Source organism: Octopus sinensis, linkage group LG24 (genome assembly GCF_006345805.1).
Source record: "Octopus sinensis linkage group LG24, ASM634580v1, whole genome shotgun sequence".
NCBI lineage: Eukaryota > Metazoa > Mollusca > Cephalopoda > Octopoda > Octopodidae > Octopus > Octopus sinensis.
The window spans coordinates 14,303,421-14,329,814 of NC_043020.1; the positions used below are offsets into that span (position 1 = coordinate 14,303,421).

The 26,394-nt window shown below is 41.0% G+C and overlaps 1 protein-coding gene across 4 annotated transcripts in view; it reads left to right on the forward strand.

Annotated features, from left to right (window-relative positions):
* LOC115223971 (alpha-1,6-mannosylglycoprotein 6-beta-N-acetylglucosaminyltransferase A-like) overlaps positions 1–26,394 on the forward strand; it is a 125,450-nt gene that overhangs the window by 45,692 nt on the left and 53,364 nt on the right. For all 4 annotated transcript variants that reach the window (XM_036512729.1, XM_029794734.2, XM_029794733.2 and 1 more), the window contains one exon: positions 24,552–24,651. In XM_036512729.1, the coding sequence (XP_036368622.1) occupies positions 24,552–24,651 (100 nt within the window). The remainder of the gene's footprint in view (positions 1–24,551; positions 24,652–26,394) is intronic.

Consider the following 26,394-nt stretch of genomic DNA (forward strand, 5'->3'; position numbering starts at 1 on the left):
ACATCAATGGAATTTGTATCTTTGTGGTACCAGTGCCGGTGCACGTGGCACATAAGAAAACCATCCGAACGTGGCCGTAGCCAGTACCGCATCGACTGGCCTCCGTGCTGTGGGCACGTAACAAGCACCATCCGATCGTGGCCGTTTGCCAGCCTCATCTGGCACCTGTGTCGGTGGCACATAAAAACACCATCCGAGCGTGGCCGTCTGCCAGCCTCGTCTGGCACCTGTGTCGGTGGCACATAAAAACACCATCCGAGCGTGGCCGTCTGCCAGCCTCGTCTGGCACCTGTGTCGGTGGCACATAAAAAACACCATCCGAGCGTGGCCGTCTGCCAGCCTCGTCTGGCACCTGTGTCGGTGGCACATAAAAACACCATCCGAGCGTGGCCGTTTGCCAGCCTCGTCTGGCCCTGTGTCGGTGGCACATAAAATCACCCACTACACTCTCGGAGTGGTTGGCGTTAGGAAGGGCATCCAGCTGTAGAAACACTGCCAGATCTGACTGGACTGGTGCAGCTTTCGGGCTCCCTAGACCCCAGTTGAACCGTCCAACCCATGCTAGCATGGGAAAAGCGGACGTTAAATGATGATGATGATGATGATGATGATGATATATAGCATCACTTATTAATTTTTTAAGTTAATTGTGTATTAAATAATTATGTTAGATGAGATGAACAAACAATGATAATTTCAAATTTTGCCACAAGGCCAACAATTTTCGTGGAGTGGGTAAGTTGATTACATCGAGACCAGCACTCAGCTGGTACTTATTCTATCGACCCTGAAAGGGGGAAAGTCAACCTTGGCAGAATTTGAACTTAGAGCATAAAGACAGAGGAAATGCCACTAAGCATTTAGCCTATTACAAAAATGATTCTGCTACCTCATTGCCTTAATAATAATAATAATAATAATAATAATAATAATCCTTTCTACTATAGGCACAAGGCCTTCGATTTGAGGCTGCTTACCACACAGCCACACCTACATATATATATATAATATATATACATATATAATATATATCATCATCATCATCATCATCATCATCGTTTAACGTCCGTTCTCCATGCTAGCATGGGTTGGACGGTTCGACTGGGGATCTGGGAAGCCAGAAGGCTGCACCAGGCTCCAGTCTTATCTGGCAGTGTTTCTACAGCTGGATGCCCTTCCTAACGCCAACACTCCGTGAGTGTAGTGGGTGCTTTTTACGTGCCACCTGCACAGGTGCCAGGCGAGGCTGGCAACGGCCACGGTCGGATTGTGTATTTTATGTGCCACCGGCACAGAAGCCAGACGAGGCGGAGCTGGCATCGGCCACGAGTCGGATGGTGCTTTTTACGTACCACCAGACCAGGGATCCTGGCTGGTTCAATTCGATTTCGATTTCGCTTGCCCCAACATGTCTTCGCAAGCAAGGGGGTTGGCATGGGTGCCTGGTACGGTCAGATTGGTGTATTTTACGTGCCGCCGGCACGGAAGCCAGTGGAGGCGGCGCTGGCATCGGCCACGAGTCGGATAGTGCTTTTACGTACCACCAGCCAGGGAACCTGGCAGGTTCAATTCGATTTCGCTTGCCCCAACATGTCTTCGCAAGCAAGGGGGTTGGCATGGGTGCCTGTCGTACGGTCAGATTGGTGTATTTTACGTGCCACCGGCACAGAAGCCAGTGGAGGCGGCGCTGGCATCGGCCACGAGTCGGATAGTGCTTTTTACGTACCACCAGACCAGGGATCCTGGCTGGTTCAATTCGATTTTGACTTCGATTTCGATTTCGCTTGCCCCAACATGTCTTCGCAAGCATGGGTGCCTGTCGTCGGATGAGGTTCTATATCGACTTCGCTTGCCCCAACAGGTCTTTGTGTCCAAGGGAGGAAAGGCATTCATAAGTGGGCTGGGCTCACTTGTCCTGCCTGGTCTTCTCACGTACAGAATATTTCCAAAGGTCTCGGTCGCTGGTCATTTCCTCAGTGAGGCCTAAAGTTCGAAGGTCGTGCTTCACCACCTCGTCCCAGGTTTTCCTGGGTCTACCTCTTCCACGGGTTCCCTCAACTGCTAAGGATTGGCACTTTCTCACACACCTATCTTCATCCATTCTCGCCACATGACCATACCAGCGCAATCGTCTCTCTTGCACACCACAACTGATGCCTCTTAGGTACAACATTCTCTCAAGGTGCTAACGCTCTGTCGAGTATGTATTACTTATTTATTCATTACTTTGAATTTATCAGGCATTATCTCTTAGCTTCAAGATATTGGTGGTATGATTGTTTACTTTTAAAATGACATTGTAGTATAGATGTAAGAGGTCAGATCTGGTCAGTTTGAACGAAAAACAGGTAAAATATTTGGGCTGGATATGACTGGTTTAAATGCTAAAGGGTTAATGAACCATGCAGGCACAGAATTGAAATGTGTTATGAAAAGGAAGGGGAGCATTTTGAACAGCACATAAAACTAGCAAATAAAATTTTCTGTGTAATTAACTTTTGATAAATTATCCCTGTGGTGCATGACTTTTGCTTCACCCTGAATATTCTTAGACGTGTTGGCTGCTCATCTCAAAATTAAAACAATTAGCCAAAATGAATAGAAATGTGTCAAAAAAAAAAAAAAAAAGGAAAAAACCCTCCCGTTACTGACAAATTGAACAGCTACTGGACCCCCCAAAAAATTAAGCATGGGATGAGCTGATTATGGAGAAGCCTCTGACAGCATTCTATTAGAAGAAACGTGACAGGAATAAAGCAACCACAAGAACACAGTATATCAACCATGCCAATACTACATAAGATGCTCAAAAGAACCCCAATCCTATGTGTAGAGGAATTTTCACTTCTCTGAGACTGCTTATTCCTGTTATTTTGTGCAGCTCTCTTGATTCTGTAATAAATTTGCTGAATCAAGTCACCAATAATTACAAATGCTATGGATGTGAGTTCATGCAGGAGTCTCTTTCCAGTTAGTTGATTTGCCAGAATAGGTAGCCAAATCTCTCTCTGCTGCATTCAAAACAGGAAAGATATATTAAATAATGTAGTCGTATATGTGCAATGGCAGTCAAATAGTACAGTTAGAAGCCTTTGATTACAGATTGACATGATCAGGATTAATCTGGAGCAAAACAACAATGCTATAGATGAATTATAAATAATTTCCTCATCAAAGATGATTTAAACTATATAGAGAAGACAACACTCAACTGGAGTGTCTACCAAAAAACTGTGATATCAAAATAAAGGATTAAAAAATGTGCTTAAGCAATTCTGGGAAATCTTGGTACTTATTTTATCAGTTTCTTTTGCCAAACCACTAAGTTACAGGCACATGAATGCACCAACAATGGTTGTCAAGTGGTATCGGGGAACAAACACAGACACACACACACATATATATGTATATATATATATATTATGGGCTTCTTTTAGTTTCCATCTAGTAAATCCATTCACAAGGCTTTGGTTGGCCCAAGGCTATATTAGAAGACACTTGCCCAAGGTGCCATGCAGTGGCACTGAACTCGGAACCATGTGGTTGTGAAGCAAGCTTCTTACCACACTGCCATGCCAGGACAAAATAACAGAAAGGGTTAAAAAAACAAAACAAAAAACAAATAAAGGATAAAAATCAAAGCAGAACTCAAAAATTACCAAAAAGCAAAAGAGAAAAAACCTATCAATATCCTGTAAGACTGGTTTTAGTAACAAAAGATCAATGTCTATCCACAAAAATATAAAGCATAACAAGAGGATAACATGAATTATAAACCAGTGGTTCTCAAACTGACAAAAACCAGGCCTATACAATATAGTAATAAAACATTTTAGTGCCCTGCTATTACCATGTACGACAAAACAAAGTATAATTATCATCATAATTTTAAAGAACACTTTTCCATATATATATATATATATAATAGATATATATATATATTTTAAAGAACACTTGTACATCATATAATATATTATATATATATATATATATATATATATTTTCTTTTATTTGTTTCAGTCAGTTGAGTGTGGCCATGCTGGAGCACCGCCTTCAGTCAAACATATCGACCCCAGAGCTTACTCTTTGTAAGCCTAGTACTTATTCTATCGGCCCCTTTGCCGAACCACTAAGTTACGGGGATGTAAACGCACCAGCATTGGTTGTCAAGTGATGGTGGGGGGGACAAACACAGACAAAAGGACAGGCTATTGCCAGACTTAAGTAATAATTATAATTGACATAAATGGTTGTGTGAAAGGGCAATTCTTAATCCCCCAAAAATGAGACAGTAGCAAGAATTAACCATGAATTAATGAATAAGATTCCAACAGTCATTAAGAAGTACAAATCAGTTGATTCAGTCCTTGATGAAAATCAAGCTGTCCATTACCCAACAGAGTTCCTCAATTCTGTTGAGCCACCTGATAATAATAATAATAATAATAATGGTAATAATAATAATAATAATAATGGTAATAATAATAATAATAATAATAATGGTAATAATAATAATAATAATAATAATAATAATGGTAATAATAATAATAATAATAATAAACTTTTTCTGAAGGTAAGAGTCCCAATAATGTTTCTAAGAAATTCAGATCCTCCTAAATTATGCAATGGGACCAAGTTGATTGTAAAGACATTATCACCTAATGTGACAGAATCTACCATCATCACTGGATGTGCCTCTGGGGAAGAGGTTTTCATTCCAAGAATTCCAATCAAACCAACAGACATGCCCTTTTGTGTTCAAACAAACACAATTCCAGTGCAACTTTCCTTTGCAATGTCTATAAATACAGCTCAAGGTCAGTCTTTGAAATCTGCATGCTTGATTGTCTTGTGGTCAACTTTGTTGGTTGCTCCAGGGTCGGTAGTTTGCAAGACTTATTTGTCTCTGTTCCAAACCAGAAAACAAAGGATGTTGTTTATCCAGAAGCTCTTACATAATTTCCTTCAACATATAGGTGCAGGAGTGGCTGTGTGGTAAGTAGCTTGTTTACCAACCACATGGTTCCGGGTTCAGTCCCACTGCGTGGCATTATGGGCAAGTGTCTTCTGCTATAGCCCCGGGCCGACTAATGCCTTGTGAGTGGATTTGGTAGACGGAAACTGAAAGAAGCCCGTCATATATATGTATATATATATATATGCGTGTGTGTGTTTGTGCATCTGTGTTTGTCCCCCTAGCATTGCTTGACAACCAATGCTGGTGTGTTTATGTCCACGTCACTTAGCGGTTTGGCAAAAGAGGCTGATAGAATAAGTACTGGGCTTACAAAGAATAAGTCCCGGGGTCGATTTGCTCGACTAAAGGTGGTGCTCCAGCATGGCCACAGTCAAATGACTGAAACAAGTAAAAGAGTATATGTGATAGAATTTATTTCCTTTCATAAAAGTGGTAAACATTGTATTTTCATTTATTATTATTACTAGCACTAGTGCATGCATATACAGCTGCGTGCCTGCGCACATACACGCGAGTACTGTCCAAATCTCCGACCAATCACATACAGCCAGCAGGCATTCAATTGGCGTATCAAGTTTCAGGCATTTTGATTGGATTTTGGATAGAAAATTCACAAAAAAGTCACTTCTATTAATTTTTTAATGGCTTTACGGGGTGACTGGGGAAATGTAAAGATGTGCACGACCACCCTTGGACGGTTTTAAATGACCATAGAAAGTGCGAGCCCTCTAACTGAAAGATTGTGAACTTGTATAAAGGACACGCACACAGACATTTTGCCGTTTATATATATAGAGATTATTTTAATTTTTATTGTTATTCCTCCAATATGTAAGGAAAAATTTCATTCCCAGGTAATGTTGGGTGCCTCTGCCAGTATAATATATATATAATATATACATATACATAGGCGCAGGAGTGGCTGTGTGGTAAGTAGCTTGTTTACCAACCACATGGACCCAGGTTCAGTCCCACTGCGTGGCACCTTGGGCAAGTGTCTTCTACTATAGCCTCGGGCCGACCAAAGCCATGTGAGTGGATTTGGTTGACGGAAACTGAAAGAAACCCGTCGAATATATGTATATGTATGTATGTATATATATATATATATATATATATATATATATATATATACACACACACACATATATATGTTAATATATGTGTGCATGTGTGTTTGTGTGTCTGTGTTTGTCCCCCTAGCATTGCTTGACAACCGATGCTGGTGTGTTTACGTCCCCGTTACTTAGCAGTTTGGCAAAAGAGACCGATAGAATAAGTACTGGGCTTACAAAAGAATAAGTCCCGTGGTTGATTTGCTCGACTAAAGGCGGTGCTCCAGCATGGCCACAGTCAAATGACTGAAACAAGTAAAAGAGTAAAAGAGTATACATGTTTACATAGAGACACTTGTTCACATATATATGTAGATTCTCTAAGTATCAAACACCATTTGGTAACTAAACATTCAGTCTGCAATTTTAATCTATTTGAAATGCCATTGCCTGCTTTGTAAATATAGTACCATGCTGTTGACAGAACAGGAGAGATAACAGAAAAGTTTCAAGATTATTATCACTCCGTTGTTTTCTATGTAACCCCACTCTGCTACAGATAGCCTGCAGCTCCCAAGTTGTTTAGCTGTTGTTGTTTAACCCTTTAGTGTTCAGAACACTCTGTTAAATGTAATACTTTTTCATTCAAATTGTTTTGAATTAATCATGCATTATCTTATTGCTTTGAGGTTTCAATGATGTGATTACTTATTTTCAGAATGGCATTGTAGGTTAGGAGTGAGAGGCTAGATATCGCCAGTTTGAATATAAAACATGTAGAATATATTGGGCCGGATTTGGCCGGTTTAAACACTAAAGGGTTAATCCTAGTTCAGTCTTGATCACACCATTCCGGTCATGACCACCCTGTCTTTTTTTCTTTTTCAGCTGTTAATTTTATGGGTAGGTTCAGAGAATAGAAGGACCACCTGCAGCTTTTGTATGTGGTTTGTTGTTGTCTTAGAATTTTTGCATAATTATTTAAACTGTTAGAAACATTCAATATTGGAGCTAGTAGTGTGGGGGGCCTAAAGGTTTTTTTGTTTTCGTATCTAAAAAACAATAGGAGGATTCTAGTGCTACCAAAAAATGTAGCTAAACCCAAAAGACACATACTCTTTTACTCGTTTCAGTCATTTTTTTTTTTGACTGTGGCCATGCTGGAGCACTGCCTTTAGTCGAGCAAATCGACCCCGGGACTTATTCTTTGTAAGCCCAGTACTTATTCTATTGGTCTGTTTTGCCGAACCGCTAAGTGACGGGGACGTAAACACACCAGCATCGGTTGTCAAGCAATGCTAGGGGGACAAACACAGACACACAAACACATACACATGCATATATATATATATATATAAGGCTTCTTTCAGTTTCCGTCTACCAAATCCACTCACAAGGCATTGGTCGGCCCGGGGCTATAGCAGAAGACACTTGCCCAAGATGCCACGCAGTGGGACTGAACCCGGAACCATATGGTTGGTAAGCAAGCTACTTACCACACAGCCACTCCTGCGCCTATGTTTCATTTTTGTGTGTAATGCATCAACTGCAAATATTTGTTGGTAGAATATTTTTTAAGACGTCTCCCTTTTGTTGCAAATAATCCATAAACAGATTGAAGTCAGTAAAAGTCACTTTAATCACTGATTGAAAATCTCTCTATATATAAACGGCAGTTTGTCTGTGTGTGTTTCTGTGTGTCTGTTTGCTTGTACCCTCACCCTGACCACGGCTTTCAACCGATTCTGATGAAACTTGACACACACATAGCCCAATGTCATAATTCAAAACTAACACAGCGAAAATTTTGAAAAGTTCCCCCAGTTCTGAAAAAAATCGATAAATTCGACATGGGGTCGAGAATCAGAAACACAAACCACAGACTGTCTAGGGGACGCAACTCGACCTTTTTAACTAAAAAAAAATTTACCATCATTTTTTTTCCATTTTTTGGCTGTAACTCTCTAAAAATGCTTTATAGTTATTTCCCTTACAAACCCGAGCAACGCCGGGCGATACTGCTAGTCAGTAATAAAATTAAATGTTTCTGGTTTCAAACTGAATATTTTTTTGTTGTTTTCAAACTTATTTATGTATTTGAAGTGGTTGAACCTTTTAGACAGCAATTGAGAATCACAGAGGACATAATTAGCACTGATAATATAATTGAAGTACTTGACTCGTTTAAATGGCAATTAAGAATTGCAGGGGGCATAATTAGCAATGATAACATAATTGAAGTAGTTGACCCTTTTAAATGGCAATTGAGAATCACAGAGGAGGTAATTAACACTGGTAATCTACATGAAAGGAATTTCTCCCTATGGGATATTTATGTAATAGTGAAGTCACTTGACCTCGTGGTTAGGGTATTCTGCTTACAATCATAAGGTTATGGTTTCAATTCCTGAACAAGGTGGTGCATTGTCTTGTTCAGTAAAACACTTCATTTCACGTTGCTCCAGTCCACTCAGCTGTAAGCAACCCTGTGACTGACTGGCATCCTGTTCAGAGGAAATTTTGTGATCTCGGTCACCTACACACCATGAAAATCAGGTAATTGGCTGTATGAGTCCTACGACTCGGGACCATAATGCACAGTAGCTTGATGATGATGATCAAGATATTTATATAATGTCATTTGGTATTCAGAAGATCCTAAAAACCAAGGTACCACGTAAAGAGCATTGGTGTGGGTGAGTGCTACATAAAAAGCACTGGTGTTGGTACCATGTGAAAAGCACTGGTGATGGTGCTACATGAAAAGCACCCAGTACCCTCTGTAAAGTGGTTGGCATTAGGAAGGGCGTCCAACTGTAGAAACCAAGCCAAAACAGACTATGGCACCTGGTGAGGCCCCTGGCATTGCCAGTTCCTGTCAAATCATCTAACTCATGCCAGTAAGGAAATCGGACATTAAATGTTGATGATGATGGTGATGGTGGTGGTGGTGGTGGCGGCAGTGGTGGTGAGATGATTGTTAAGTTTCTGGCAGCATTGGGATTAATTACTAATTCAATGGTGTGCTGTGTAATGTGCCATTGTTTTTTGATGAATTGCCAAACTTGTTCAGATGGGAAAGCCTGGGTCTGTTGTATATGCAGACATTATCGACGTTATCAAAGATGAGACAAATTTCTTTCTTCTCTGAATCATCTTCCTCTCTGCCTCACCTTCATGGATAGCATTTACTGCTGTTGCCATATAGAAAGTTAGTGTCTGTATAGAAGTAATAGTTCATTAGTAAATTTCATTAGTAAAATTCATTAGTAACATTCATTAGTTCATTTCTCTTTATTGTGAAGGCTGCACCAGGCTCCAGTCTTATCTGGCAATGTTTCTACAGCTGGATGCCCTTCCTAACGCCAACCACTCCGTGAGTGTAGTGGGTGCTTTTTACGTGCCACCTGCACAGATGCCAGGCGAGGCTGGCAACAGCCACGGTCGGATGGTGCTTTTTACATGCCACCGGCACAGGGGCCAGGCGAGGCTGGCAACAGCCACGGTCGGATTGGTGTATTTTATGTGCCACCGGCACGGAAGCCAGTGGAGGCAGCGCTGGCATCAGCCACGAGTCGGATAATGCTTTTTACGTACCACCAGACCAGGGATCCTAGCTGGTTCAATTCGATTTCGCTTTCGCTTGCCCCAACATGTCTTCGCAAGCAAAGGGGGTTGGTATGGGTGCCTGTTGAGTTCATTCTTTTATTTGGTGGATTCTTAAAACAAATGGTTATCTAAGAATATTTGTAGCTTCATCATCATTTAGCGTCCGCTTTCCATGCTAGCATGGGTTGGACAGTTCAACTGGGGTCTGGGAAGCCAGTAGGCTGCACCAGGCCCAGTCTGATCTGGCAATGTTTCTACAGCTGGATGCCCTTCCTAATGCCAACCACTCTGTGAGTGTAGTGGGTGCTTTTTACGTGCCACCGGCACAGGTGCCAGAGGAGGCTGGCAAACGGGCACTTATCAATTAAAAATGTTTATTTGTCACAGACCAGTGAAAAATATTTGTAATATATTATTTGCATGCTTAAAAATATTTGTATGTAATGCATGGCTCAGTGGTTAGAGTGTCGAGCTTATGATCGTGAGGTTGTGAGCTCGAATCCCGGACCGGGCTGTGTGTTGTGTTCTTGAGCAAGACGCTTTATTTCACGTTGCTCCAGTTCACTCAGCTGTAGAAATGAGTTGCGACGTCACAGGTGCCAAGCTGTATCGGCCCTTTGCCTTTCCCTTGGATAACACTGGTGACTGGAGAGGAGAAGCCGGTATGCATGGGCGACTGCTGGTCTTCCATAAAACAACCTTGCCCAGACTTGTGCCTCAGAGGGTAACTCTCTAGATGCAAGCCTATGGTCAGTGTCTGACCGAAGAGGGTCACAAACAATGCTTAGTAGCATTTTGTCCATCTCCACATTCTGGGTTCAAACTCCACCAAGGTCAACCTTGCCTTTCACCCTTTTGGGGTTGATAAAATAAGTACCGGTAGAGCACTGGGGTCGATGTATTCAACTTAACCTCTCCCTAAACTTGCTGGCCTTGTGCCAAAATTTGAAGCCAATATATCAACCAATAATGTTTGTATTATTTGTTAGCAAACTGGACAAAATGCTTAGTGGCATTTCATCCATCTTCACTTTCTGAGTTCAAATTCCACTGGGTTTGACCTTAAAATAAAATAAAGTTACCTTCTCAATAGGTGCAGGAGTGGCTGTGTGGTAAGTAGCTTGCTTACCAACCACATGGTTCCGGGCTCAGTCCCACTGCGTGGCACCTTGGGCAAGTGTCTTCTACTGTATCCTCGGGCCCACCAAAGCCTTGTGAGTGGATTTGGTAGACGAAAACTGAAAAAAGCCCGTCGTATATATGTATATATATATGTGTGTGTGTGTGTGTGTGTGTGTGTGTGTGTGTGTGTATGCTTGTGTGTCTGTGTTTGTCCCCCTAGCATTGCTTGACAACCGATGCTGGTGTGTTTATGTCCCCGTCACTTAGCAGTTCGGCAAAAGAGACCGATAGAATAAGTACTGGGCTTACAAAGAATAAGTCCCGGGGTCGAGTTGCTCGGCTAAAGCCGGTGCTCCAGCATGGCCGCAGTCGGATGACTGAAACAAGTAAAAGAGTAAAAGAGAGTAAGTCATACTGTCTCATAAGGACTGGTTTTCCAGTTTCATGGCATAATTATTCCCTGCCTAGTCTGGACACCAATCTGTCACAGAATTACTAATTTTTGCCAGCTGAGTGGACTGGAGCAACATGAAACGAAGTGTTTTGCTGACCAACACAACACGTTGCCTGATCCAAGGATCAAAACCACAATCTTACAATACTCTTTTACTTGTTTCAGTCATTTGACTGTGGCCATGCTGGAGCACCGCCTTTAATCAAGCAACTCGATCCCGGGACTTATTCTTTGTAAGCACAGTACTTATTCTATCGGTCTCTTTTGCCGAACCGCTAAGTGACGGGGACGTAAACACACCAGCATCATTTGCTGGGGGACAAACACAGACACACAAACATATAGACACAAACATATACACACATACATATATATATACACATATATACGACAGACTTCTTTCAGTTTCCGTCTACCAAATCCACTCACAAGGCATTGGTCAGCCCGAGGCTATAGCAGAAGACACTTGCCCAAGATGCCACGCAGTGGGACTGAACCCGGAATCATGTGGTTGGAAAGCAAGCTACTTACCATACAGCCACTCCTGCGCCTATGTGTATTATTTGTTAGTACATTGGGCAAAATGCATAGCAGCATTTTGTCTGTTTTCATGTTCTGAGTTCAAACTCCATTGAGATTGACCTTGCCTTTCATCCTTTTGTTGTTGATAAAATAAGCGCCAATTGAGCACTGGAGTTGATGTAATCAACTTAATCTCTCCCTTGATCTTACTGATCTTGTGCCAAAGTCTGAAACCAATATCTCAACCAATAATATTTGTATTATTCGTTAGCATGCTTAGCGGCATTTTGTTCGTTTTTAACTTTCTGAGTTCAAATTCCACTGAGGTCAGCCTTGCTTTTCATTCTTTCAGGGTCGATAAAATAAGTACCCGGTGGACACTGGGGTCAATATAAGTGACTTAAGTATGTCCCTGAAATTGCTGGCCTTGTGCTAAAATTTGAAACAAATAGTTGTATTATTCAAGCTATAGAAAATAGACATAAATTATAAACACGAAGCAATGAACAGAGCTTCAATATCCAATCTTTTATCTTTTACTTGTTTCAGTCATTAGACTGCGGCCATGCTGGGGCACCACCTTGAAGAATTTTTAGTCGAAGGAATCAACCCTAGTGCTTATTTTTTTGTTAAGCCTGGTACTTATTCTATCAATCTCTTTTGCCAAACCACTAAGTTACGGGGATGTAAACACACCAACACTAGTTGTCAAGCAGTGGTGGGGGACAACCGCAGACACAAAATACACACACACACACAGATATTGAGGCAATTATGCAGATAACAAAATTAGCCACATTAGATATATTAAATATGAAAGTTTGGGTATGAAATACAATATATATATATATATATATATATATATATATATATATATCGTCGTTTAACGTCCGTTCTCCATGCTAGCATGGGTTGGACGGTTCGACCGGGGATCTGGGAAGCCAGAAGGCTGCACCAGGCTCCAGTCTTATCTGGCAGTGTTTCTACAGCTGGATGCCCTTCCTAACGCCAACCACTCCGTGAGTGTAGTGGGTGCTTTTTACGTGCCACCTGCACAGGTGCCAGGCGAGGCTGGCAACGGCCACGGTCGGATTGGTGTATTTTATGTGCCACCGGCACGGAAGCCAGACGAGGCGGTGCTGGCATCGGCCACGAGTCGGATGGTGCTTTTTACGTACCACCAGACCAGGGATCCTGGCTGGTTCAATTCGATTTCGATTTCGCTTGCCCCAACATGTCTTCGCAAGCAAGGGGGTTGGCAGAGAAAATAAAATTCTGACAATACCTAATTCATGTTATGAAAATGGCAGGCAAACTTGGATAGTCTCAAGCATTAATGAATGATATCTTACATATGTATGCACTATGAACCCACCCCCTATCTTTGTCTACATGCCCCATATTATGACCTTACAAGCAACATAAGAATCTCTCCAGTCTAACTTTATTCCTTCCTTACAAATCTAAAATAATAAATTTTCAGCTTTTTTTTATAAGTAAAAAAGGAAAAAAAGAAAGCTAAAGCTTTTAAAATAAAATTATTTTGAAGTTTCAAAATGTCATGTAAAAGTCCCTATTTTCTGAAACCAATTCAGAAAACAATACTTTTAATGTTTCCATATGTAATCACCACAGCCAGCTCCTGGAGTTAATACCCAATCCACAACTAGTTTCTCACGTCAGAGACAGAAATCTGTGAGATATTTGTTATCCATGCTAGCCTTACTGAATGGGCTTTCAATAAGCTCTTTATCTAGTGCTGCTTTGATTTTCTGGATTCTTTTTAAAGTTTCCACCGTATTTCTCTATCAATTATTAAGTTTTCATTCTCAAATGAAATATAATTTCCTTTTTCACACCATATATATTCAGCCACTCCCTGACTTAATATCCTATCCAGAGGCTAGCTTCTCCTTTACAATATCTTCTGCATGCAAATGCCGAAGATGTCATATGTACATACAGAGCCTACTGAAAAGCTAAATTGATGAAAGTATTACTCTTGGCACATGCACATGTGTGTGTGTGTATATATAAAGGTTAGTTTGAAATATATATATATATATATTTATATAAAACTTCAATTTATATAAAACTTCAATTATCCGCACTAAGGCACGGTTGCGATACCCCATGGTCGTAACCTCAACCGTGATTTTTCTGTTGTGATTTTTGCTACCCAGGTATCGGTTATAATTTGAATAATCCGTAACAAGATAATTCATTTATCTATTTCATTAAATATATATATATAGCAAAAACTGTCTGATGAACGGCAACGAGAAACTCAGAGTAACAGATTTTGTTGAATTTTCTGCTGCTTAAAATAAAGTATATATATATATATATATGTATGTATAAATAAGTGACGGGGACGTAAACACACCAGCATCGGTTGTCAAGCAATGCTCGGGGGACAAACACAGACACACAAACACACACACACACATATATACACATACATATATACGACGGGCTTCTTTCAGTTTCCGTCTACCAAATCCACTCACAAGGCATTGGTCGGCCCGGGGCTATAGCAGAAGACACTTGCCCAAGATGCCACGCAGTGGGACTGAACCCGGAACCATGTGGTTGGTAAGCAAGCTACTTACCACACAGTCACTCCTATATAAAGCTATTGGTAAAATGCAATACCAAGAACTCAGAAGCATCTTTTGTCTTGATCAAAAAACTGTCAAGTGCTTTCCTTGACAACTTGATAAATTTAGACACCAGGAAGACAGACTCAATCTTTGAATCCTTAGACTATTTATTCTATGCATAAATAAACATTTTTTTTAGCTCTGTGTATATTTTGCAGGAGTATATATTCTCGGTATGCTAAGTGAGCCCCTTTTATTCACTAAAAGTAGTAAATATTCTTTATAAGAATTCTTCTCTTTATGCTTTCGTGTTATGGAAGTGTCATGACTGTAATCTTTATTTAAATCTGTTAATATACACACTCAACACTTAGCTGAGGTCATGTTGAAGTTGTTTGAAATATAGAAACAGTCTAAAGTTTGTATGTTTACATGTATAGCAGGGTAAAGAGTTTAGTTTATCACAGTCGCACACCCTGCAACAACAACCACTGTATAACACACACACACACACACACACATATGGAGAGAAGAAGTATATTTCCACGCAGGAAAAAATATAGGAGAATCTTTTTTTTAAAAAGGGTGAAAATGCCCCTGAATCTCAAAACAAGTAGTTGTTTTTGGATTTTGTGATAGACTTATTCAAATACCAAACTGGTTGTGAGGTTTCTTTCTTTATAAATGCTAAGAATAGAAGATAAATAAGAAAACTGGTTTAGGAGTGTTTAAAGTTACAAAGGAAAATTCAGAAAAACATGTTTAAACAATCAAATGCTCATAAAAACTCCAATGAGTTTTACAGAGACTGACAGCAATATGAGTTTAAATGTTTGCTGAAGTTCATAATAGACATACATGATGGGAAGTTCAGCATTATTGAGCTATATTAACAATTAGATACAATGAGATTTTTTTTAAAAAGAGAAAGAAAAAAATATAGAGAGAAAGAAAAAGAGTTTTTTTTACATTTTCTATCATAGTGCATGAAGAAAAGTCATTTGTTGCTGGTGAGAGTTTGAAATGGCCAAAAGAGAATATGATTGAAACTCATTTACTTAATAATTGAAAACAATTTAATAAACATTCTAGTCTCCATCCCATCAATAATTAGTATTTGATGTGTCCTCCTTTTGCTTCTAAAACCACTTTTATGCATTTTTGCATACTTGTGACTAAGCTGGTGCAAGTGGCTTGCTCAATTTTCTGCCACTCTTCATTAATTTTGGCTTCTAATTTGTTTTCTGAAGAACATTTGTGCATCCTCACTCTTGTACCTAAGTGTCACCTCAAATGTTCAATGGGAATGAGATCTGGAGACTGAGGGGCCTATTTCATCACCCTCAACACTTTCTCCTCAAACCAAACCATTGGGACTCTGGATGTGTGGCATGGAGCGCTGTCTTGTTGAAAGATTACGCCATCTGGGAGGGATGTTATCATTGAAAATTTTAGCGGAGGGAAGTGGATAAACTTGCTCTAACATGCTGGTGTAAGTGCTAGAATTCCTAACCCTATTCCTGGACCTGAAGACAACATGCAGTCCCAAACCATTATGCTACCCCCTCCAAATTTGATTGTTGGGACTACATGTATAGGATGATAAACTTTCCCAAGTCTATGGTGAACATAAACAGCTCCAGGGACTCCAATGATCTGAGGAGAAAAACAAAATTACTGATTATTTTTGGTAACAAAAAAAAATTTGTACAATTATAAGAATTTCAATTATGCCTTGTAAAGTGATGGAAATGAATGTGGAGAACCTACATCAAAGTCACTTCATCAGACTAAACAACTTTGGCCCAATCATCATCAGTCCAATTTTCATGCTCTTTTGCCCAAGACATTCGCTTTGTGTTCACCTCAGACAACAACGGTTTCTTTCTTGCCTTACATCTTTTGAGCCCAGCTTCCGATAACCTTCTTCTCGCTATACAAGTTGATACGTCCTTGTTTGTTGCCACCCGAAACTCACCAGCTATGTCAAAAGAAGTCTTTTTCCTATTCACCAGAGATGTCCTCTTCAGCAACCTGTCTTCCCTTGTGGTTTACACTTTTTGCAACCTCGTCCTTTACAGTTTTCGAAAGAATTGGTCTCATCTTACCTTTTGATGGACACCTTTTCTTCCCTCACAAGTGAACAATATTCCTGGGCCTGAAGACAACATGCAGCCCCAAACCATTATGCAACCTCTTCCAAATTTGATTGTTGGGACTACACATACAGGATGATAAACTTTCCCAAGTCTACGGTGAACATAAACAGCTCCATTTTCAGTTTGGGAGAATCCTTCACTGAATAATGCAAGGATTTGAGCCCTTTGAGCTTCAGAAATCTATTTCTTCAGAGACATTTTCAACAAATATTAATCGCTAATAAGTTATCGATAAAATATTCACAGAAAAATTAGGAAAAAACATTAGTGTCACACAAGGAGTGGCAGAAAATTGACCCAGCCACTTGCGCCAACTTACTCTCAAGCATGCAAAAATACATAAAAGTGGTTATAAAAGCAAAAGGAAGACACATAAAATATTAATTATTGATAGGATGAACTCTAGAATGTTTACTATACTGTTTTCAATTATTAAGTTAATGAGTTTCAATCACACACTCTTTGTATGTGGCAGATGTGCTGGAACAATAAGCACAAAAAGCACACAGGAGTTAGATTCTCTCAATGCCCTGGAGGCTCTCTTGAGGTTGTAGGTAGTTTCTGTTACCTAGGTGATCAAATTAGCAATGGTGGAGGATACTTTGAAAGTATTGTTTCTAGCATAAGAATTGGGTGGAGAGTGGTAAGTAGCTTGCTTACCAACCACATGGTTCCGGGTTCAGTCCCACTGTGTGGAATCTTGGGCAAGTGTCTTCTGCTATAGCCCCGGGCCGACCAATGCCTTGTGAGTGGATTTGGTAGACGGAAACTGAAAGAAGCCTGTCGTATATATTCGTACACAAGCATCATATAGTCTACCATTCATTCTGAGAGAGAGGCCTTTTGTTGCCAACAGAGGTAATAGCTCTCTCTCTCTTAATCTTTTACTTGTTTCAGTCATTTGACTGCGGCCATGCTGGAGTACCGCCTTTAGTCGAGCAAATCGACCCCGGGACTTATTCTTTGTAAGCACAGTACTTATTCTGTCGGTCTCTTTTGCCGAACCGCTAAGTGACGGGGACACAAACACGCCAGCATCGGTTGTCAAGCAATGCTAGGGGGACAAGGACAGACACACAAACATATACACACACATACATATATATATATATATATATATATATATATATTCATTCTGGTTTATATATATGTATATCCCAGGAAAACATGGGATGAAGTGGTAAGGACTGATCTCTGGAAGTTGGACCACACAGAGGAAATGACCATGGACTGAGATGTTTGGCGATATGAAGTTGTTGAGAAGAGCTGCCCACCGCAGCGAAACTGGGTTCTAGAAGCACTGTGTAGAAAACCTCTTACACACTCTACCACAACAAACCAAACTATGCCTCTACGTCCCTTCTCTTCCTCATATTTCCGCTTCATGTACTATGATTACCTCCCAATCTTGTCCTCTTGGCCACTGTATCATTGCTCTCTGCTTGCCTCTGACCTGTGTGTTCTACCCACATGCCTTGTCTCACTCTATTATTGCTATCTGCTAGCCCCTGACCTGGGCATTCCACCCACATGTTACAAGGAAACTTTTCCTTCACCCTACCCCAACAAACCAATTTACATCTCTTTCTTGCATTCCCTCCTTCATTCACTATACCCAGCTCTCAATCCCTAATCCTGTCCTCCCGACTGGCCTCCTTGCCGGTGGCAGGTAAAAAGCACCATCGGATTGTGGCCGTTGCCAGCCTCGTCTGGCACCTGTGCAGGTGGCACGTAAGAAGCACCCACTACACTCACGGAGTGGTTGGCGTTAGGAAGGGCATCCAGCCGTAGAAACACTGCCAGATCAGACTGGGCCTGGTGCAGCCTACTGGCTCCCCAGACCCCAGTTGAACCGTCCAACCCATGCTAGCATGGAAAACGGACGTTAAACGATGATGATGATGATGATGACACCCCTGTTCCTCTGTATCCTTGCTATCCACTAGCCTCTCCAACTTTATATATATCCAGGTCTTTTGCCATTTACTTGCACTCTTTAATTGCACTCCTTTCACAATATCTTACCGTTTATATAATGGCATTTGAACCTCAAGCTTATGCCCTGGCACTTGCTACTATCTATATCTATCTCTCTTTCTTTATTCAACCATCTCTGGTTTCAAGCTTTTGTCTTATGAAGAAAGGCTGAAGACGCTCAACATTTATTCTCTAGAAAAATGACGACACCGTGGTGATCTCATTCTTGCTCACTACATCATAAGCGGAAAGTGTTACCTCTCGAAAGATCTGTTCTTCACTCCTGCTCCAGAACGTCGGCTGCGGGCTCACTCCGAAAGGCTCTATCTGCGACGATTTCATCTCAATTGAAGGAGTGGGGCTTTCTCCATCCGGGTTGCGGATCCGTGGAATAAGCTGCCGGACGCGATAGTGAAGATACCGATGACCGCTCGGTTCAAGGTCTCTCTTGACCAGAAATGGCCTGAACTCTTTGCATGAACACCCTCCCTGTACATAACTCCATGTCCCCCTACATGGCCTTGATTTTTGCTTTTTGAGCCTATTAACTTAACTTAACTGGTGAGCATGCCCAGCATTTTGCCACCATCTCCATCTTGCGGTCTCTCATTTTCTCTCTCTCTCTCTCTCTCTTTCTCTTGCACTTCCCTCAGGTTGGGCAACCATGTATTTTCTTTGTGGTAGCACACCTGTTTCTGTCTTCATTCCTGATCTTTCTCTCTCTCTGGCTGGGTAACCTTGTACTTCCTCTTCAGCAGGCTTCGGCCTGACCGGCTCTTGTGGTACTATCCTACTATCCTACCCATGCTAGCATGGAACACAGATGTTAAATGATGATGATAATGATGATGATGATGACGCCACCGCCGCCGCCATTGTTAAATGTAATAATAATAATAGAGTGGCCTGCAAGCTTAACCTAAATAGGCAAAATATATGCAAATCTCTCACCATAAATATAGGTATGTTGGTGCAAACAGGAAAAATAGGACTCAAAATAAGAATGTACTCTCTTTACTCTTTTACTCTTTTACTTGTTTCAGTCATTTGACTGCGGCCATGCTGGAGCACCACCTTTAATCGAGCAACTCGACACCGGGACTTATTCTTTTGTAAGCCCAGTACTTATTCTATCGGTCTTTTTTGCCGAACCGCTAAGTAACGGGGACATAAACACACCAGCATCGGTTGTCAAGCAATGCTAGGGGGACAAACACAGACACACAAACACACACACGCATATATATACATATATACGACGGGCTTCTTTCAGTTTCCGTCTACCAAATCCACTCACAAGGCTTTGGTCGGCCCGAGGCTATAGTAGAAGACACTTGCCCAAGGTGCCACGCAGTGGGAATGAACCCGGAACCATGTGGTTGGTAAACAAGCTACTTATTTTTATTAATATTTAGCAATGTGTGTGTGTGTGTGTGTGTTTACAGTAAAGGATCAAGTTCTGACTGGTTGTAAATTTAATGACACCACTTCTTTTGTTGCATCTGCTTTCATGCTTTGTTCAAATATTTTTTCAGCATTCTTGTTGATTGATTTTCTACCTACATCATTTTGTTGTTGTTGAAGGACTTGGTAACCTGTTTTTGCCTGATTTTCATGCAAAATTTTCAGTTGGTTGATTCCCTTAAGAAGCCACTGGTCCAGTTGATTCAATATTTATTTGTTTTTACCCTGATGGTCCAGTTTTGACCAGAAACCAATCTCATTGGTTCAGTCTGGGGTGACATCAGCAACTGGTGTTTGAGATCTTGTATGGTGTTAGTATGCTGTAGTTTGGAGTCAGGGTTTCAAATTTTTTAGGAAGCCTATTATTCAAACTTGATTTATATCTGTTGTCTTTGGTCATTTTGTGTGAACAAATTGTGTTTTCTCAGTCTATGTATGATAGACATATAAGCAATTTATGGTGCATTAATTTTAACGACAAACTCTTATATAGACAGCCCTGTTGAGAACCACTGGTTTCAGTCAAGAACTCAAAACTGAAAGATATGTTTAGAATGTTAGTAAGATACTTGGATTCACTGATGCTGAGCAGAAGAATGGAAAGAATATCACAAGGAATGTAGGGCACTGAGATGTGTAGGGAAAAGAGGACTTGTTCCAAGTGCTTTGAAACAAAAGGACCAGCAATTGAATTTGACTTGTAGAAAGGTTGGATAGAGATAACCATTAACCCATTAGCATTCAAATTATTCTGTCAAATTTAATGCTTATTTATTCACATTGTTTTGATTAACCCTGCATCATCTTGCAGCTTTGAGATTTTCATGCTGTCATCATCATCATCATCATCAGAAGGAAAGGGTCAGTGACGTCAATGGCTGTGGGGCCCTACCGGAAGAGGAAGAATGAGTGAGGATGCGGGCAGAAGTAGGAGTGGACGGACATGTGTAGACATGTGAGCTAGAAAGGGAATTAGCATAGGTTCTTGTAATAGGTCAGACAAGTAGGGTGTGTCTCAGATTTAAACCCAGCTGCACAGCCGACACTGAGGGGTGGGTGAATCACACTTTCTCCCTCATACTACAGAATGTTAGTATAATACTTGAATTCACCAATGCTGAAAGGAAGAATGGAAAGAATATCACAAGGAATGTAGGTCACTGTCAATGTGTAGGGAAAAGAGGACTTGTTCCAAGTGCTCCAAAACAAAAGGATCAGCTATTAAGTTTGACTTGTAGAAAGGATGAATAGAGATAGGTGCAGGAGTGGCTGTGTGGTAAGTAGCTTGCTTACCAACCACATGGTTCCGGGTTCAGTCCCACTGCATGGCACCTTGGGCAAGTGTCTTCTGCTATAGCCTCGGGCCGACCAAAGCCTTGTGAGTGGATTTGGTAGACGGAAACTGAAAGAAGCCCGTCGTATGTATGTGTGTGTGTGTGTGGTGTGTGTGTGTGTGTGTGTGTGTGCATGTATGTTTGTGTGTCTGTGTTTGTCCCCCTAGCATTGTTTGACAACTGATGCTGGTGTGTTTATGTCCCCGTCACCTAGCGGTTCCGTAAAAGAGACTGTTAGAATAAGTACTGGGCTTACAAATAATAAGTCCCGGGGTCGAGTTGCTCGACTAAAGGCGGTGCTCCAGCATGGCCGCAGTCAACTGACTGAAACAAGCAAAAGAGTAAAAAAAGAGAGAGAGAGATAGCCATTAACCCTTTAGCATTCAGATTATTCTGTCAAATTTATGCCTATTTATTCACATTGTTTTGAATTAATCATGCTTCAGCTTTGAGATTTTCATGATGTTATCACCATCATCATCATCATCATCATCATTTAATGTCCACTTTCCATGCTAGCATAGGTTTGGCAGTTTGTCTGAAACTGGTAAGCTGGAGAGCTGCACCAGGTTCCAGCCTAATTTGGCATTGTTTCTACAGCTGGATGGCCTAACTAACACCAACCGCTCCAAGAGTGTAATGGGTGAGTTTTACATGCCACCAGCACAGGTTCCATTTACATGACACTGGCAATGGCCATGACTACAGTTTCACTTGGCTTGACGAGCCTTCTTAAACACAACATACCACTTGTCATCACCTTTGTGAAACCCAACATTTTAAGATCATGCCTCACCACCTCATCTTTCACCTCCATGAAGCCCAACATTCAAAAGTGTGAACACTTATATTTAGGACATTGTAGGGTAGGTGTGAGAGGTTGCATCTGGCTGGTTTGAACATAAAACAAGTAGAATATTTAGGGCAGATATGGTTGGTTTGAATGCTAAGGGGTTAAGGATATGAAAGGCACATGGCTCAGTGGTTAGAGCTTCGAGCTTACGATCGTGAGGTTGTGAGCTCAAATCCCGGACCAGGCTGCGTGTTGTGTTCTTGAGCAAGATACTTTATTTCACGTTGCTCCAGTTCACTCAGCTGTAGAAAAGAGTTGCGACGTCACTGGTGCCAAGCTGCATCGGCCCCTTTGCCTTTCCCTTGGATAACACTATGGTGTGGAGAGGGGAGGTCGGTATACATGGGCAACTGCTGGTCTTGCATAAACAACCTTGCCTGGACTTGTGCCTGGGAGGGTAACTTTCTAGGTGCAATCCCATGGTCAGTGTCGTGATCGAAGAGGGTTTCAGAAGGATATGAAAGCAAGAAATCAAGTGAACCCATTAAAGATGATGAAAATATCAGGTGTAGTAGTTGATAGAATGGTTAAGGGTTTAATCAGTCAGGTAGTGCAAGGAAGTTGTATCTCCCTCTGGCTAGCTTAACATCATCACCTGGTAGAATAGCAAAGAGGTATGTTTAGAAAGAAGTCACTACAGAGGCATTAGACTAATGGACCAAGTCATGAAAGTGTCATAGAAAGTTAGAAGCATCCAAGAACAGAACTAGCTGAGATAAGATGCAGCATGTGTGAAGATTAAGTACCACTGATGTTCTCTCTTTTTAGTGTGACAACTACTGAAGTTCTTAGCCAAGAGAAAACCATTATATCTCAGTTACAGGCTACAGTAGTTTAGCAACATCTGCAGGATGAGCAATGGAAGACTACCACACCAACTTTTTTTGGTGGCAGTGACCGATGGAAATTAAAGAAGACCTGAAGTCGCAGCACCTTGACCTCAAGCATGCTGAGGCTGGCGTCATGGATTGGAAAGCATGGAATAACATCATTACCACAGCCCGTCATCCAGCGGCACCTACAGCAGCATATTGGTTGAGAGGACAATCTTCCCCTCCAGTTACCATCTAGGGAGTTTACTTACTTACTTACTAATCTCTGTAGTCCATTAGTCAATAAGAAAACTGGGTATAGATGAATGATTTCTAAGAACCTTGCAAGTCATTATAAAGTGATGTTGCCAACAAAGTGAAAGTTTAGCTATGATAAATTTAACAGGTACATGTCTGCTAGAGCTCAGCTAATTAGTACACACCCTTCTCCTGTTTAGTCTAATTCTCCAGTCCATAACAAAGAATTTCAAGTAATTACGCCGTGTAATTACCTGTAGTTCTCAGGTACATTCAGCATGACACAGAATGTGACTAGGCTAGCCCTTTGGTATACAGGTACTCTTCATTTTTGCCAGCTGAGTGGACTGGAGCAATATAAAATAAAATGTTTTGCTCAAGAACACAGCATGCCACCAGGAATTGAACTCACAACTATACAATTGTGAGTTGAAGACCCTAACCACTAAACTACACTTAGTGGTTAGGGTCAGTTGTTAGGTTTGCTTTCCATAAGATGGGGAGGTCATTGTATAGTTTAAAGTACTACCTCACATCTGAAGCTATTTTGTATCTGTACAAATCTGCAATTTTTATTTGTATGGAATACTGTTGTCCATCCAATCGTGGCCGTTTGCCAGCCTTGTCTGGCACATAAAAAGCACCCACTACACTCATGGAGTGGTTGGCGTTAGGAAGGGCATCCAGCCGTAGAAACATTGCCAGATCAGACTGGGCCTGGTGCAGCCTTCTGGCTTCCCAGACCCCAGTCGAACCGTCCAACCCATGCCAGCATGGAAAGCGAACGCTAAATGATGATGATGATGATATTTGGGCAAGTGCACCATCTTGTTACTTGGACCTTCTTGACCGAGTTCAGAAACGAGTCTTTAATTTGATTGGTCTCTCTCTTCAACTCTTTCAACCCTTGTCACATCAATAAGATGTCACCAGTCTTAGTCTTATCTGTCGTTGTTATCCTAGGAAGTGCTCTGATGAACTTCCTCTCTTAGTTCCCGAACACTTTGTGCCGTCTCACCTGACTCGAAACTCACAGCAACTTCATCCAAGTGCTATTGTGCTTCCATGAATAAGAAAGTCTTTCTACAGTCATAGCTTATTTCCTCGAACTGCCAGACTTTGGAACTCTCTTCTATCTCATTGTTTTCCCTCTTCTTATGACCTGAACTCTTCCCAGTCTAAAGTTAATTCATTACTTTTGTCTTAATTTCTCTTTCATCATAGTCCCATGCACTAAGTGGCTGTTTACCTTGTTTGGGACTTGATATGAATAAATAAAAAAAATTGTATTTATATAACAACCAACTATTTCTATTGCTTTTGTTAATATTATTTTTCTTTTATTTAACAGAATGACATTATTAAGCTGAGTGAGAAATATGTCCGTGCATTAGCTCAGGAGAGTAATGGAGTTGTTGATGGTCCTTATGCTGGTAGATTTACTGCTTATGGTAAGATATTTTTGCAGCCTCCTTGACATTTTTGGTTCTTGTTGCAGTAATTCAGTTGGATTCATATAAGACATCCTATTTATTTCCAAGAAAACTTAGACACTATATTTGCAGCAGTTAGAATACGGTTACTGTTTTGACCAGGTGGACGATGCTAATGGAATCAATCTTTGATGAAAGACATTTTAACTGTGATTGTACCATCTCCCTTTTTCCCCCCAGATGTACTGAGTTTACATTATTGAATGAATCTTTTCCTATTTTTAAGACAATAGAGTTGACATGAGAGAATGAAGGAGACTTGGCTGCTATTTCTAGAAGATTGGGTGACCTCAGAGAGGCTTCTTTTAGTGTGAGAAACCTTTTCTCATTGGAAAACCATTTTATTTAACCCAGATGTTGCTAACATCTTGTATTTTCAGCACAGTACTTCATGTATTTGTATTCCTAAAATAAATAGAGCACGTTAACACCAACATCAAAATAAAAATCAATGAAAATTGTAGTTAAGATACCCGTGCCGGTGACACGCAAAAAGCACCGTCCGAACGTGGCAGATGCCAGCGCTGCCTGACTGGCATCCGTGTCGGTGACACATAAAAGCACCAACCGATTGTGGCCGTTTGCCAGCCTCCTCTGGCCCCTGTGCTGGTGGCACGTAAAAAGCGCCCACTACACTCACAGAGTGGTTGGCGTTAGGAAGGGCATCCAGCTGTAGAAACACTGCCCCAGATCAGACTGGAGCCTGGTGCAGCCTCCTGGCTTCCCAGACCCCAGTCAAACCGTCCGACCCAGGCTAGCATGGAAAACGGACGTTAAACAATGATGATGATATATACTCTTTACTCTTTTACTTGTTTCAGTCATTTGACTGCGGCCATGCTGGAGCACCGCCTTTAGTCGAGCAAATCGACCCCGGGACTTATTCTTTGTAAGCCCAGTACTTATTCTATCAGTCTCTTTTGCCGAACCGCTAAGTGACGGGGACGTAAACACACCAGCATTGGTTGTCAAGCAATGCTAGGGGGACAAACACAGACACACAAGCACCCACACACATACATATATATATATATATATACACACATATATACGACAGGCTTCTTTCAGTTTCCGTCTACCAAATCCACTCACAAGGCATTGGTCGGCCCGGGGCTATAGCAGAAGACACTTGCCCAAGATGCCACGCAGTGGGACTGAACCTGGAACCATATGGTTGGTTAGCAAGCTACTTACCACACAGCCACTCCTGCGCCTATATGTAGGGATAAAATATATATTTCTGTTATTGAAATTGGTGCAAATAAGTTTTGGATATTCAATATAAATCTCTGGGATCGAGATTTCAGTAATCTAACCCCAAAAAAAAATTTATATGGTGAGGAAAATTAATTCCTCAAAGAAATTTTAACAGGTAACATTTAAAGGGCCAAAATAATGCAACTAGTACCCTAAAAGGTCTCATTGCAGCCTTAAGGCTGCGGATTCCTCACCATTTGTCACAGAGACATGCACCAAAGTTTAGTTCCTCTCTAGTTCTTACCCTTTTGTTACCATATTTCTTTCCAAAAAAACTGTCTTTGCCTCAATTAATTTTGAAAACATTAAAGGATTTAGTAAAATAACTTTGCCAATTATTAAGTTGGTCTTTGGAACATAAATTTACATGAAATCAAATATGAAAGGTTTTAGATCACTTTATAACAAGAAATTTGTTTCAAAACCAGGGGTGGTTTCAAGCAG